Source organism: Cyphomyrmex costatus, unplaced genomic scaffold, assembly GCF_001594065.2.
Source record: "Cyphomyrmex costatus isolate MS0001 unplaced genomic scaffold, Ccosl1.0 scaffold33, whole genome shotgun sequence".
Taxonomy (NCBI): domain Eukaryota; kingdom Metazoa; phylum Arthropoda; class Insecta; order Hymenoptera; family Formicidae; genus Cyphomyrmex; species Cyphomyrmex costatus.
This window is the reverse complement of record NW_017277450.1, coordinates 16,489-33,576: the sequence shown is the minus strand read 5'-3', so window position 1 is coordinate 33,576 and position 17,088 is coordinate 16,489. Positions and strand designations below refer to the sequence as shown.

The 17,088-nt window shown below is 37.0% G+C and overlaps 1 protein-coding gene across 1 annotated transcript in view; it reads right to left on the bottom strand.

The window, feature by feature from the left end:
• LOC108775834 (protein Fe65 homolog) overlaps window positions 1–16,898 on the bottom strand; it is a 123,215-nt gene extending 106,317 nt beyond the window's left edge. Inside the window, exon 1 of the mRNA XM_018542280.1 lies at window positions 16,598–16,898. Coding sequence (XP_018397782.1) covers window positions 16,598–16,898 — 301 coding nt within the window. The remainder of the gene's footprint in view (window positions 1–16,597) is intronic.
• Between the last annotated feature and the right edge of the window lie 190 nt (window positions 16,899–17,088).

Here is a 17,088-nt window from a genome sequence, read left to right as displayed (position 1 = left end):
CTCTCTCTCTCTCTCTCTCTCTCTCTCTCTCTCTCTCTCTCTCTCTCTCTCTCTCTCTTTCACTCCTTTTCTCTCTCACTCTTCCTTCTTACTTGGTCGTTCTAGCTACCCCTATTTCTTTCTCTCTGTCGTACCCTCGCTTCCCTCTATTCGCCTTGTCGCGTGCGTCTCCTTCTGTTTCTCGGCAACCCTCCAGACACTGGCCAAGCTGGTCACGTGAACGCCAGCTCGACCAATCGTGCGCCGAATGACGTCATCCGCGTGGACTCTCTCGCACGTTCGAGAAAGAAGTTGCGGGCGTAAGGGTGCATTTGCGGACTCTGGGGGGAGATGTGCTTCGCACGGAGTAGGGTAGGGATGGATGGCCGGTTCGATCTATGGACGACGTGTGATGCAACGACGGGACGAACAATCCTCAGGATCTTGCGGAAAGGATTAAGGCACTATCGTGCCGGTTTGTCAGTAGCAATTTTGCCTCAACCGACTTTTTCTTTCGAGAATATCGAGAGATGCATGGGATAAAATTTTTTAAATATTGTAGCGTATTAGAATTTTTTACGCGAAAAATTATATTAATCTAATTGATCCTTTGGATTTTTACACAGATTTTTATTATATATATACTTTATACACATTCGACTTAACAAGAAAGTTTATGATAAAAGAATAAAATGTGTGCAAATAAAGTTGGCGATTAAACATTTAATTTAAAACCTGTTCTACTCTCCACTCATTTTTCCTTTTATTTCACAAACAATCCACATTCAATTTACATCAGTTTGTTTTAGTATTTATTCTCTGTTTTATATTTGCAGGTTGTTACGTCCATTATATCCCCAGAATTTATTGAAACTGTAAATTCATGAGAGAATTGTTTTTTACCTAATATACGTTGTTCTTAATTAACTGTATCTGATCCATTAATCCTGCGACAAAGTTTTTCGATACAGATAAAAACTATTACATTCGCAAGAAAAGTCTGTGTGCCTGTCTGAAAGAAAAAAATCTTCGATGTTAGTCGCAGATTTTTTCTCAGGCCAGGACACTTCATGGCATATCTGTACTATGAAACTGGAGGCAACGTACGACCATAAATTGTGTAGCACCGAGAACGGCTCATACCGATGCTCATTTTTCTTTCGGCCAGAAAATGGGTTAACCGAAACCTTCCTGTTTGTATTCAACGCTCGAGTCGGGCCTCTTTTTTTTCTCTTCGCGGACATTACGAGGTCGTCGTCACCGAAATGAAATTCCGCGTCGCATAGCCGAATGATGCGCACCGGAGAAGACTGCTAACGTGTTAAATCAACATTACATATGATTCTCATAAAGGCACAGTTGCCGTAAAATCTCATCAAGACAATCAATCGGCTAAAAATTTAACGTCATTAACGCTCCACTGATACAATGTTAGTAGATTCAATGTATTCATTATAATAACGTGATCGATATGTGAATCTTCTCAAGCATGGCATTCTCATTACGTTTCAACTTACATGAATGCCAAGATAATCCCGCATGCAATAAAATATATGAACGATCGTTAGTATCCAATTATAAATGAAAATATGAGTCATCAATGATTGAGTCTTAATGATTTATTGAATAAACCAGACGGTTATTCATAAATGAGTCATTTTCACATTCGTTTATGTGCAAAACTGAGGCTAAAAGAATAGAAGAACGAAAGAAAGAAAGAGAGGGAGCAGGAAGTATATAAGGCGTTTAACATTACTGAACATTCATTTTAAGAACAAAAAAATTCTCTTTGGTGGTAAAAAGACTCTCGCACGACTTCGCCGTTACTACGATCGGACGCTGCCAGATGTGGATTTACTAGGAAAGTTTTATGCACCGACAGAGAAAGGAAAAAAAAAAAGGAAAATGGAGAAGTCAGTCGTAAATCTTGTGCCTCGTAAAATTTTCCATCCGTCTTTTATTTGCATTTCGCCGCAACTTTAGCCCGGGAAGGACGGTCGTAATTTATCCTTCCTTATGTACGTGTAAGAAATAATGCAGGTTAATTTGTATACATATTTATTGATTCGGTTTTGTTAAATCTTGTTAACGTGATTTAAAGGCTTCGAAAAAATTTCAAACTTTGATGACTGCTGGAAAGAATATATCGAATGTGTATAATATATCTTGATTCGAAAACGTATAAATAAATAGAAAGCTAAAATTTAATCATACCGTTTAGCACAATCGACGCAATGAAGTGTAGGGTAACAGCAAATCTCGTCCCTGTTCTAGTGAATTAAATCCGGCACACCCCAAATTTGCAAATAATTAACTGGTATTTGCAGATGAATTGCGCTTATAATTAGAAAGCAATTATTGAATATGAACTGTGTCCGGATTAGCGCGCGTTTCAAATATTTTATATTTATAATTGAAAGTAATTAATTTATAATAACACACATTATTATGTAATATAAGAAAGAAGCCAATGATGATTTAATCCACTTGATACAATGCAAAGTAATAAAAAATCTAAAGCTACATTCGAGGATTGACGATAATTCGTGTCATTTTATTATCTTTATTGTTCATTGGACGTGAAATGATGATAAAATGGCACACAAATAGCACTAATAGTGTCTACTCGCATCTTAACTGTAATTTCAGAGCTATCTAAGTAATTTAGAGTGAAGCAGTCTCCGTCAGAGATTCTAAATATTAAAAGTCCATTATAACATCAATTTAGAATCGCATAAGTTCGAAAATACTTTCTGAGAAACTCGTTTAGGGATGCAGTCCACTTGGTGCTACAAATACTTCGAAGCATTTGGTTAATCAATCGAAGAAAACATTTCATTAATTGAATTAAACCAACTGAAAAAATGCTTCGAAGCATTTGTAGCATTAAGTAGACCGTAGCCTAGTTCTTTCCTAAAATAACGCTTTTAAAAATCTTGATTCGGACGAACGATGCAATTTGCAGCCATTTATTTTCAGACCGATCAATGTTCGCCCACGAATTCGTCTTTGAACAAGAGCTTTTTTTTAGAACGTCCAATTTTAATCTCGATTTTATGCATCATCAAAATTCTCGCTGACCGGAAAAATATAATCCTTTTCAAACGCGACACGTGAGCAAAGCCATAAATCAAGTCAGGTGCAATAACTGAAACGCAGGCGCGAGCCATCAAAAAACAGTGGCTCGATTTCCTCTCGCGAGGAATTCTCGTTTTTTTTTCGTTCATTTTAGTTGTTTTTTTTTAACGTCGACATGAACATGCGACTGTCAGATGATTCGAATCATGCGAATATTTGCGATTTTCCATCGAGCATCCAGTAACCTCGAGAGCGAGGGAATAGGATAAAAATTTACGGCAAAAGGGGAAATAGCGTCAGGGGATATGGTTGGTAGAACAGTAAAAACGTAATTAGAGATAAATTCTGTGTTTGATAACCTATACTACGCGATGAGAGTCCTTCCCCTGGATCTGCGGAATCGAGAACTTTATTGGAAGCTATTGCAGTTTGTTCAATTTCTATCGAGCTGACATGGTGTACTATATTCTTTCATTAAGTTATTCTACCACATGCAATAATATTTTGATATTAAAGCAGAATGTATTATTTTATGATATGTACACGAAGAAATAAATCAAAACTTGAAAAAGTCAGAAGACTAAAAAAATTATTTTCTATTAAAAACATTTATAAAACAGTTACGTAAAATGAATTTAAACCATTCTAAATGTGCACGTATATAAAATTGCAAACAGTTCTTCCATGTCAATTAAAATATATTTTAAAGAAAAATCCAATCTAACGTTTTTCTAAAGGTGCTAACCTCGCAATAAAACGACTAACGTGACGAATATATTTCTATGGGTAATAAATTTGAAGATGGATTATGGGAACACAATGTATTGACAGAATTTTTAACGATCACGACGATTGCCTGCATACTCGTTATAAATGAGATAAGCGCGTTAAACGTAATGCGTGAATCGCAGTGGACTGCGCTGTAATGCAGAGAGCATTATGTCGTACATTATTCCGCGTATTATTGTCCATGCCACACCGATGAAAACCGGTACCTAATGACCCGCACAAATCACTGGTCCCCAGCATTGTCATGCGACTACAAACTACACGCGTGCAGGTGACAGCACGACGAAAAAGTCCTCTGTTTGTTCATGAACTTGTCGGCAAGCCGATTGAGCTCACTGCATGTGATATAATTTATAATTACAATAAATAATTTGCTCCAGGCTTCGCGTCCTATTTTGGCGACGGTATAATTAATACCTATATTATATCTTTTAGAACATAAAGAAGCTTTAAAAGCAGATATGAAAAGATGCGCAACAATAATATGCTCATAAAAGAACGGTTTTTGTAAACAAAAACATTAATTAGGTTAATGAGATTGTATAATTTCTATACTCCTTTCTAATTTTACGAAAAACAAAGGAATTTGTAATTATATGTCTGCTAAAATATATGTATATACAAAAGAAACGTAGAAGCATAAAAACTGTAAGTTTTGCATTGTATAGAATTTGAAAACAAAATTACATTAAAAATGCGAAATAATATTTAAATGTTGCGCGACAATATATACCGAAAAAATAAATTTTGCGCGTGTTTCTTATATGAACGACTGTCCTAAAAGGAAATAAAACGTGAATGGTGTGTGAATGGACCCAGGTCTTAACACAGCAAACGAGAACGGTTCGCTCGTTTCACGGCATTTTTGTTCTTTTCACGTAGTTTATATATTTGGGGAGAAAAATCGCAACCCCAACTTTTTTCATCGTTTTACCTAAACAACAAAATGGAAAATGATTGCGGTGAAGCAGTTATATTTTCACGTAGCTGACACAGAGCTGAATATCTCTGCTATCTGCCATTTTTGGAAGTATTTATAGCTATACTATCAAGACCATCATATGAAGTGCTGTAAAATAATAATATATTTTTTATATCTCGACGTAATACGTGAAAAAATTTTTTCTATTCCAACAATGGGAAATTAATTTGTGGAAATTCTGATGACGAATTAATTAATATAATGAAAAAGCCATCACCGCGGGGCACTTCATATTTTGAACAAGTGCATAATGACGTACATAATGTAACTCGGAAAAACTCGGGATTGCATTTAAAATCGCTCAATATCTCCGCCTCTCGCCAAGTCAATTTCATTAAAATTTCGACGTCATCTGCTTCGAGTAATTACCGAAGAGTCGTTCTTCGCGATGCGGCGCCATCGTCGGAATGGAAAAAAAGAGCGCGATGCGGAATACAAGAATAAAAAAAAAATAGGTTGCTGCAGGAAGCAGGCAGCAGGAGGGTGGATCCGGTATAAATCGACCTGCAGCGCAGCGCTCGTAATTGCGTTCGGCGACGACGGCAGCGTCGCTTTTAATTAATGCGACACACTTTTTTCCCCATCACTGAAAAGTGCCACATCCTCGTAATCCACGCCACGGTCATCCCACCGAGTCCGCATGAGGACGTGCGATGGGGAGTTCGTTAAATAAATGGAGAAAAAAATCCGTCATGTCGTGAACCGCGCGTACTTCCGTTTATTCTGATTTCGTGCGGCATGGATTAACGAGGTGACTATGATCGTAGAGTGCAACTAGTGTGTTGGAGTAGAGGAGTGATTTCTTTTCAGGATTGCGTATAATTAAGATGCACCGGTGACTGGCGCTAAAATTAACTTATATAAAAATTTAGATCCCTTTAACATAAGACGTACTATATATTGTCGGTTTTTGTGTAAATTTCTTGTAATTTTTATGTACTACAGAGATAATCTAAATCTCTTTAAGGAGATCCTACAGTCGTCTGAATTTACCGACTAAACCATATAATTTTTGTATAACAATTACTTTGTTCCTCTTTTTCTGATTTAAAAATCCTTTTATCCATTAAGCGGAGTCTATGTTAAAAATGATAAAAAAATTCGAAATTGAGTTCTTCTTTATCATTTTTTAGTCCAATATGGCGCTTCAGAGCTGTCACGTTGTTGGACATCGTGACAACATTTGTTTCATATAAAAACTATGCAATCTGTACTTACAAAATGAAAGTCCACAGATTAATAGTCTGCATGAAGAAACAGCGCGGAGTTCTTAAAATTGGACTTAGATGTCAATTGTTATATAAAAATGTATGTGTATGTGCGGCATGCGTGAATGAGGTATTAATGTATAGTGATGTGTCAATAACACATAATCGTCTGTGTTAAGTGCTATTTCCAATATAAATAATCGTTTTTAGAATCCCCTTAAGATGTTCGTGTAAATTCTCTTTATAGCTACTGTATTATTGATAAAATAATATATTCACTAAAAGAGAGAGAGAATATGTTTGAACACCAGGGACGGGAACGCGAAAAGGGCGGTCAACCCTCTGAGTACGAGGGATGGTTTGCCGTGCCCTGCGGTAATTTCCGTCCTCGAATTGAAATGTTATTACGTTAGCGACACGTTCCGGTATTCCTCTCGTCCTCTCTCATTGTCTTTATTTTCTGCCTACTAGCTTTTTCTTGTAAATGTGATTTGAGACGAACGTGCGCATAAGGGAAATAAGAAATAAAGGAGAATCAAAAAAGAGAAAGTAAAAGCGCAATAAAATATATTCTAGAGGAAACTTGATTATTCTTTTGCGGAAAAGAAAGATAAGATTATAAATAATAAAAGGAGGCGAATTAAATAATATATTAACTTGTTTTCATATTTCCTAAAATATTCACTAAACAAATCTGACGTAACAAAAAGAAATTTCAATCAACAAAGGAATAAAGTAAAGTGGAGAACAGGTGCAAGAGGAGCTTGACACGATCTATAATCTAATTCGTCTCTGAGGGGGAAGAAAACAGGGAAAACGGAGCGAAACGCCGAGTCGTTAATCCCAACATGCAGTTCCTGCGAAGCGAATTCCGCGCGGGAAACGACAGTCCTATGGAATCGAATTAAATCCTGGGATATACGATTTTCAGTGAACATATCTCCGACCCCGCGAATCGCCGGAGATCCGTTCGAGATTTCCCGGCGTGAGTTGCATGCAATCGGAAAAAAGAAGCTCGACGAGTTCTCCGCCTCTCTCGACATAATTTATGTACGAACCTCTGTGCGCTGTTCGCGCCTTTGTGGTCCGTAAGATGCACAGCAAATTTCAACAAATTATTCGCGAAAGGACTTAAGTTTAATTTACGATTTATAATGATTAATATAATTATTATATAATTTAATAAATATAATATAACCACAATATAACATCACAACATTCTGAAAATTATTAGAAATGGAAAATTTTAATACGAAAATATCGAGATTACGAAATAATTTCCGATTTGTAAATAATCAATTTTCACCAATAATATTACGTGGACTTTGAGCGACACGCATACCAATCTGTATGAAAATCGTGTTGCGTAAGCTGCCAATTGTATAACGATTTGCATCGGATTAGACGGGTTCATCGTAAAGCTGTGTTTATGAGTTCAACGATCTCGCATTTCGAGTTTCTCTGACCGTAGCCTAAGAGGAAGCTCCGTTGAAAATCCTGAAGTTTGATTTCCATAATCACAATCTGTATAATTTACGTGACTTTTCACTGAATAATCTACAGTACATTTTTTTCTTAATTGACGCTCGTACTTTTTCCACTCTATTTTTTATTATCAACAAGACTATCTTATGAGTGATATCTTTAAACCGACTCCTTCCCCCCCCCCGCCATTGTCGAAAGGAAAGAAATAGAAAAGAAAGCCTGAGTCCCCTGCGCGGTATTCGGGTGTCTTGAAAACAGGAACATTCCGGTGGTTTAATGCCGACAGTGTCGTCCATCCCCCATGCAAGGGAATGGTTCGACGCTACTATTCCTGTTCCCCTTTTTCCAGAAGCGCGATGAAGAGAGTCAGAGGGAAAGAAAGCGCGCGAAAAGAGAAGAGAAATTGAAGCGCGAAGATAACCATTCTGGATAGCGATGTTCTTCTCTATAAGGGGGAAAGGATGGAGGTAAAAGACGACACAGGTACAGGGAAGGGGAAGAGCGATCTCGTGACTTTTATTGTATCCGACCGTGTTAATTCCCAACACCCATAAATTCATCCAGTAGGAATTGCTTCTTAACCTCGTCGGTATTGCACTAAGTTCTTTCTGTCGAAGTCTTAATTAACAAACACGATCTTTCTTTATTACCGATGGAAAAGATTTCTGTATCGCAAATTACATATAAGTATCGTAATTAAATTAAACGGCATGTCGCATTTTGATTTATACGCGAGAAAAAGTGAATCACTATACTTTGCAATATGAACTATTGATAAAATTGAAGTTATACAGAAATGATATCGAATACAGTTATTGTCCTTACGGCCGTATTCTGATATCATATATTTCGATAGACTGTAAATAGGTATACTGAAAATGTATTTATATTACGTATATTATTTGCAGATTTTCAGTATTGAAAGTGTATATTAAAGAATACGATCTATTTAACTAATCTGTAAAATTTTCATATTTTAGAACGAGCGCTAAAAGAAGGAAAATAATTTATCGAGACAATTCGTAGGATGGTAACGAAAAATCTTTCTTTATTACTGAAAGAGATTTCTGTATCATGAATTGTACATCAATATTGTAATTAAATGAAACGGTATGTCGTGTCGCAGGATTTTAATTTATACATGACAAAAAATAGATCACTACATTTATGTGCAACATAAATCATTTAAAAAGTTAAAGGTATAAAAAAATGATTGAATACATTTTCTACTGTACAATAAAGTCTGTAAAATTATTTCGTATTTCGTGACGAGCGCAAGAAGAAAAATAATTTACCGCGACAATTCGTAGGATAGCAATGAGAGGTCGACGGAAAACCGAAGAGAAAAAGCAAACTTTTAATCAGTCGGTATCCCTATTATCTCGGCAACCATTCCAATTCTTCGAGGTTTCAGTCTTTCCCGTCCACCCATTTCTCTCGTCCCGCTGTCAGGATGGTACACCCGCTAAATTACATCGTCGCTAATCCCCTTCCAGTGGCATTAATTAGCTCTTGATTCCTCCGCCATCGATCTCATGACAACTCAGTAATTTGATTCTCGCTTGCGACGCGATTTGAAACATGCAAGCTACGTTAATATGTGCGACATCGGAAACCTCTCACCCCTGGATTAAAGTACGGATTAATACAAACATCGAGGATGTACCTACATCTGTATGTATGATAGATTAGATTACGTTGATAAAATCAATGTTCGTCTGAAACGTCGATTCCGCGCCACCCGTTACACCCATAACGCGCGCCATTCCGTTTGCATATGACTATAGAAAACGAGATTATCGCCTGTTCCTCATTCGATAATGGCTTATTGAATTTAGGAAATAGTGATGTACATTCTAATTTGAATTTAATTTAATATTAAAAATGTCTACTTATTTTTTTTTATAACTAATTCTACATAATATTAATAAAAAAAACATACATGAATGGAAAATTCCATATTCGATCAAAGTGGTTCTTCATGCTTGACAATATTCTTGTGAATTTATATACAATTTCTAATTTCAACTAACTATTATATGCACTGATTTATTGGTCTTGAAATAGTCCTAGACCGAAGCTAGAAGTTATATCACGAATTAAATTAACAAGCAATTTAATATTGCTGCAAGTATCTTAAAAATTGTAATTTACTACAAAAAAAATAAAACATTAAATTGAAAAATAACAAGGACTCTTTATATAAATAATAATCAATAACAATAAAAAGGCGAAGTAAGAGTCAAATTAAGATTAAAAAAAAATAAAAATATTAAAAAATGTATACTTTTTCTAAATAAAAAATATTCTGTTCAAATTCTGTAATTTTCACGAGTATTATTTCACAAAATACTCGGCGAGATATTGTCTCTCAAGTATCTTGTGATACTAGACCTGCGAAGTTCAAGCAGACATTTTCACCGAGACTCGACGCGCAAGCAACAACGAGAAAGAAGTTCGGTTTAATCTGACTTCGAGAGCTTCGTCGCTTCTTTTCCCAGCGGTCTCGTCGGCTTTGAAATTCACGTGTCGCGAATTTTCAGGGGAAAACCCGAGCACAACGGGCGTCTCTTCGATTCTATGGTGGGATTTTTGCGGAAAGCCTCGAGGGCAAAATCGTCGTACGGAGGGAGTCTTTTCGTTCGCGTGCACCACACGAACAAACTCAGCTGCATTTGTCTACCGCGCGATGGTGTAATTTGCATGGCTGTCTTTGTTTCGAAGCCGACTTGTGATCTTCGTCTCTTATAACTTTCTCATACGACTGCAAAAACCCAACTTACATTTCGTGCTATTCTATCGTACGTCGGAAGGAAAGAAAGTTTTGTATCTTTACTAAATGAAGATTAGTCTAATTAAAAATTCTTTAAAAAAACAGTTAAACTTTCAATTAATTACTGAAATATCTTACGTTGAGAGGTAAATCTTAGCTGCTTTAAATTTTCGCAAATAGAATATTGACTTTAAGCGCACGCACTAAAAACGCCATCATTAAACTATACGTTACTAGCTAAACTATAGAGATAGGACAAGATACAATGAACAATGCTACTTAAGTACTATGGCAAGAACGGGAACTGACAAGAAGTCAAGTGAACGAAATTTCTTGTTTCGAGTGCTTGGCGAATGACGAGAGGAATAGTAAAGAATTAGCTGCAAATCGAAACGGCAGCGGAAGCACGTGTCCCTGAGCAGCTTCGAGGGAGAGGTCTTTCCTTTGAATGCGCTTAATTGCAAGAACAGTTTCGTTTCCAGATCAGGCAGACTGACGAGAAGCACGGAAATGATTAACGACAAAAGCGGATCCCCCCCCCCCCCCCCCCCCCCGTTGGATCTCCGGAAACGGACTTGAAGGGTGCACGAGAAAAAGGACTGCTTCTCGAATCCGAAGAAACGGCCATAAGCCGGTAATTACCCGATAAAATTCTTCCGCGCGACTAAGAAAGGAAGATTCACCCTCGTTATACTCGTTATCGTTAAACGACTCGTTTATTCTTATAGTGTTCATAAATCAAATCTTCATAATCCTTTCGACTTCACTTTTAACCATGATCTAACAACAGCTTATTAACGATTGTTATATATACAAATTACCTCAATTTTTGCATTTCATAAAATCAATTAGGCGCAACTGTACTCGAATGAATTTCTGATATCTAATTCTCGCGTTTAATTTCCTAACATTTATCGCAGATGCTTGAGCAATGGAAATATACTAAACAAGCAGTTTTCACAGAAGACACGTTCGATAACGTCATGTATATAATCGCGTGACACTCTTCATTAGCTGTGATTAACGCGAAATAATAGTGTCAACGTCCACGAAGAGTACGATCGATAACGAAAAATAATTTAACGCGCTGGGACGAACTGGGTCATTGATTCGCTTTGCGTTAGTTGCAGGGTAAGTACCCGATAACCAAATTTAACTGCGACGAGCACTGTAATAAACGGATAAGTAAATCCATTAACCGTGGTACCATAGTAACGCATAAATTCGTGATCCCCTCGAATGCGCCGATAGCGATTCTTCATGTAATCGATTATACTCCCATTGCTATTACGTCGCGTCGCGTGACTGCATCGCGGCATAACTTTCCATTGCGCTCGGAATATCTCAGAGACGAATCACGAAAGTAAATTATTTGTCACAGAGAGAAAATGGCTCTCTCACGTGAAACAGTGAAATGTCCGTAAACGGTGTAGATCGTGCGGAAGAAAATTGGAATACAAAGATAGAGAGCTGCCATCGTCAGTGAGCTTCGCATAAGGGCGCAGAAGTTATACGGCCATGCCACTGCAGAATATCGGGATAAATCAGGGGTGGATGAACACTGTGGTTCCGAGTGGGTGGTTGGTCTGACGCAGCAAACAGAAAATAATACCGGGCAGCATTGTTTTGTCTCCTTCTGTTCCGCTTCATCCACTCGCCATTCGCGTTCTGCTACTGTAGGATCATCCGCTCTATTGTTGAGTTTCGCCAGGAAATCTCTCGCTCTTCATTTCCCTCCGCGGCCCTTTCCCTATCGCAGTATAGTACTCGACCCACCTGTTTTTTTTTATTGCCCTGCCTTGAATGGCATACGTATTCCCATTTTTTAGCCGGAGTTTAAAGGGAAAGAAAGAGAGGGAAAAAGAGAAGATTGTGACAGATTGGAACGTTTATTCTGAAAGGAAAGGCAACGGTCGTGTGTATTAAATTTATTCCGCCACGGGCTGATTACACAACGTGAGGGGAATTTACGTAAAAGAGCATTGATTTCATGCTTAAATACGAGAAAATGCAACACATATAATAAAAATGAATACATAAAAAGAATTCAGTTAGAGAGATGATAACATTATATATAAAATAATAAAAAAGAGTTTGATGCATTTTATTCTAACTTTACAAAAACTGCATTCTCTGCAGGAATGTAAAAATATTTTCTATTTTTATTTTTAGTTTGTGCCTATTATTCTTTTATACCTATAGTATACTATATATCGTTATTTAGTTCAATAAAACATTCTACAACAGGGCACGTATTACGGAACTGTTCGGATTTGGATTTTAATCGGAATTATTCCATTTTTCCTAGAAAACACAATAGAAATCTAGAGAAATCATTCCGATGAGAATCCAGATGAGTTTTAAATAATTTCATAATACATGGCTTGTCGTCTATTATGTATAATAAGTATCTCCCAACACATCGTCTATATTTTATTATCTCTCGAACAAGAATGGGGGCCGATCCGCGATAGATTGAAACGTTTATTCGAAAGGGTGATAGGTGCGTGCCGGTTACAATTCATCACGCGTGCCGATGAAATATACTTTCTCGGCAAACAAATGAATACAAAAACTAATTTTCGATGGCTGTCCAGTGCGCTGATTCGGCCTCGTTTTTCAATTCTCTGCGTACCGTCGTCGCCGCGATGTAATAGTGAAATATGATTATTCCGTCTCGCGTATATTATTTTTAACGCCCGGCTCTTCTCCTTCATTCTCGTTTGCACTCGCAACCGTTCAGTGATCGACAAACGATCGATCGGTACAATATCGTGTCAGGCCAATACGATCCAATCATACCGACTTTCGAGCAACGATATCGCGCGCAATCCGGCGAGTTGATTGAAATATCCGGCGCGCGTAGTTTTTCCACGATGAGATTTTCACTAGCCGCGGATTGTATCCGCAATTTTCCACGTGTTTCCCGGACGCTCGTGAATATTTCGTTTTTATGATCAACAACAAACGTAACTTTTCGCACGCAGGGCACATTGCTCGTAGCTAATCCGATTGAGATCGAGCGTATCCATTTCTGTCGATCTGTGTTCTCATTTCTATTTTTTTTTTATTTACAGTACTTCTTGTGTAATATAAACTGAAATAAATGAAATTACTTGGTAATAGCGACTTGAAGACAAATTTAATGCACAAACAAATAATAACTGTCGTGCACATATTTACTATTATTGCAACGTAATTTGAATATCTGTTCACGAATCCTGTATCGAATTTAGGTAAAGGATTCGTTATCTTGATATTGCATGCAGCAAAGTTTACAGCTGTAACAGAGAATAGTGATGGACATGGGTGTCTCGCGAATCCGTGAATTCAATAGAGTTTCGCCAAAACTCTCAGCCAGATCTGGCAGCTCTCTGAAAGCAATGTCGACAAAGTTCAACTACTTTACAGCCAGACGACAAGCGATCGCATCAATTTGATCTGCTAAAATAGACTTTTGAATTGTCTATGTCGTCGCCTAATGTGCAGAATGTATATAATGTCTCTTGATTAAAAATACCTAACTAAAATACCAAACCAAAATGCCTGCATGTTCCTATGTACACGTATATACTAAAAAATATTTACTGAATTTTAATAAATTTGATTAAATATGTAGTAATAACTAAACATTTACTCTTATAGTAAATAAAAATATTTGCTAAAAAATAATACTTAAACGAATGGATTTTATTTAAATATAAATATATATATTTATATTTAGTAAATATTTAGTTAGTACTATATGCAAACAAATATTAAAAAATATTTATTAAAATTTAGTGAATTTTTTTCCTGTGCATATATTGTTTATTACCAATTTATATATATATATATATATTCATTGCATGTTATGAATTTTCTAAATTTTCTATAACGTCTACGAACAAACATATAATTAATTTTCCCTAGTATATTGATATGTATGCACTGTATATCTAATAATATGTATCTTTTTAAAGCTATCGTTTGATATCGATAATACTAAGTTAGACAAATTTGAAAACACCGTTTTCCATCGTATAAAAAAAAATATTATGCCGACAATGTGTTAAAAGTAAATTATCCACGGTTTAAGAGCGTCGTCTATGCGAAAAAGAGAATGACCAATTTTTAAGGGATCTCTTGAGTATGTAGGGCAATACTCCATTTTTCCAGACGGCCGTACGAAGAAACGGGATCGAGCTGTAGAGCGATTTATTAAGATCCTCGACGGTCTCCCGGGCAGAAGGTAAACCGGAGCTGGAAGATGGAACGAGGAGAACTGACCGGGAGAGTCAAGAAGGATGACCGTAAGGCGCGGATCGTCTTGGAAAATCTTAACGCTCCGCAAGACCAAAGACTTCTTTTCTCTCTTTCTCGAAAAACAAAGTATGAAGCGTAGACTCTCTCTTGAGGACGACGGAAATAAATCTTGCTATGTCATATCCGTAAACATACTCTTACCGGGGAAATTTTACCGAGAATAAAAATAGTGGATTTCATAACAATTGCGGTGCTTTGCGTGAGTCGGGCGAATTTCTGAGATGCAAAGAATATCATGGTAATAATTTCTCATTTACCTTTTATCCTCCTATCTTTACGTTCTCCACACTGTTTTCGTGATATAGAAATTATTCGCAGTTTGCGAGTTATTTGTAGTTTGCGAATTATTCGCAACTGTTATTTCCTACTCCGACATTTAACTCTCGCTGTTCTGTAACGATCGCGACGCAATAAATTAATTTATGACTTACTCGAAGGTGGGGTCACATCGGCTTAAACTTGTATTGAAGAGAATCGTTTATCAAATATCAAACACTAATTTACGCGTCAATCAGTATGATTCAGCGGGAGTTGATTATGTAATTTCGCAATTCATGTCGTTTATTGTCGCGATTTTTGCTGGAAATTATCATTGCGATATAAATTTATCGCCGTGTATATAAGATATCTAAAAAATATATAAAATAATTCGCAAATACATAAAATTTGAGACTTTACTACAAATAAAACTTATTTAATTAAATAGTATTGATGCGATATATTTTAAAATTCTTCCAGAAATTTTCATGGTAGGGAAGTATTCATTTTTCTTCCTGTGTCATCTAAATAGAGCGGATGGTACGTAGAGCGACAAATCGCTCGTCATGAAAAACGGGGAATATTACCGGGTTTTAGCCGAGGAGCATATTTACCAGCGGACGTAATCACGGGCTCCGCGCCGCTCACTTCTGCCGACGCATGGCTACTTTCACAATGTCGTCACGACAGCGTGTATTGCCCATTAATGTGAACTACGGCTCAACCATTATGCCGGTATGCTCGCTTTCGAAATAAAAGACAACGGATCATATACACCTACGACACGCGTCGTAAGATCGCACGTTATACGCGCGCGGCCTCCGATATTTTTAGTCGGACACAGACCTTCGACTCGGAGAAAAATTTAATGGGTGTGTTCACTTGCTCTCAATTGTATTACAATTTCGACATTTAAGACGTTGAAGTATTATCGAGTGATTTTAATAGCTGTTACGACAGAATTCGGATTTAATGGTCATAATACTTAGCTATAATATTTTCGTCAGTCATTTCATTAAAACAAATATTTTTTTAATAAATAAATAAAAGACTACGAGCCTAATAGTCCGTTTATTAATTTTAAAAATGTTTACTATACATATAGCTATATGATCCTAACTGTTTATATTATTTTAAATTATTACAACTAAATAACAGACGACGTTTCGACCTCGCGCACTACATCATTCTCAAAGTTAAAACTAAATAATCACTTGCGTAAATTGTATAATATAAATCGTCTGATATGTATGTGTGGTTTTACAATCGGTAGTGTATGAGATCAGTGATATAAAAATCAGTTTTCAAATTTCTCTCACAGAATATTTCAATTTTGTGCAGAATTTCAATACAGATTATAATTCCGTCCTTTCTCTTTTCTTTCATCATGATATACAGTTATATCATGCTATCTAAATAACATTCCGTAATGTTTCATCACTTTAATAAAAAATTGTTATGTAGTAAAGTTCCTTATTAAGACTGAAATTAATTCGAATATAATTCATTTCGTTCTTACAATTATATAATAAACTCAAATAAAAAAGAACATATATCTGATGAGGAGCAGTAGAATTACAATCCTTGTAACATTATTAGAAAGTAAGATTATAGGCACTTTCGGTATTAGATTGTTGATAACATTACTGCGGTCTACAGTCAAATGACATAAGAATACGAACCAAGTATACGAGCAGATACTTTTGTATACGAAAGAGTAATAAATATAGGAGCACTTACCCAAGAAAATCTCGTCAATGTCGTCAGCATGGAGATCAAGATCGAGCTCAGATGCTCCGTTGTTGCCAGGAGCCTGATGGCTCCTCTTTGCCAGGTCCATCAGCTCCAGGAGATCGTCGCGCAGCTCGAGACGGCCCGCGGCCAGAAGCTCGGCCAGCAGGGTCAAATAAGGAGAGGTCAATAGGCGCGGGCTGGTAGCACGCAGGCAACCAGGTAACCAGAGTCCTGGGAGGCTGTACGGAACCACCGGTACCGCTCCGGCACTGACGAAGCCACCGTTCAGGAGTTCGCCGCACAACATAGATGCCGCGATGACCTCAGCTCCTCCCTCGTGACCTTGGCACCGCCTCGACTATCTGCAAGCACACAGCGTCTTCGATTAGTCTAAGCGGGACGTCCTAGCGAGAACGGGGGAAATTAATTGCGAAACTCTCTTGCAGCGAGTTCTTCAAAGGTTAACGGAGTAAGAAATAGGAGCAGGAGAGAAGGTA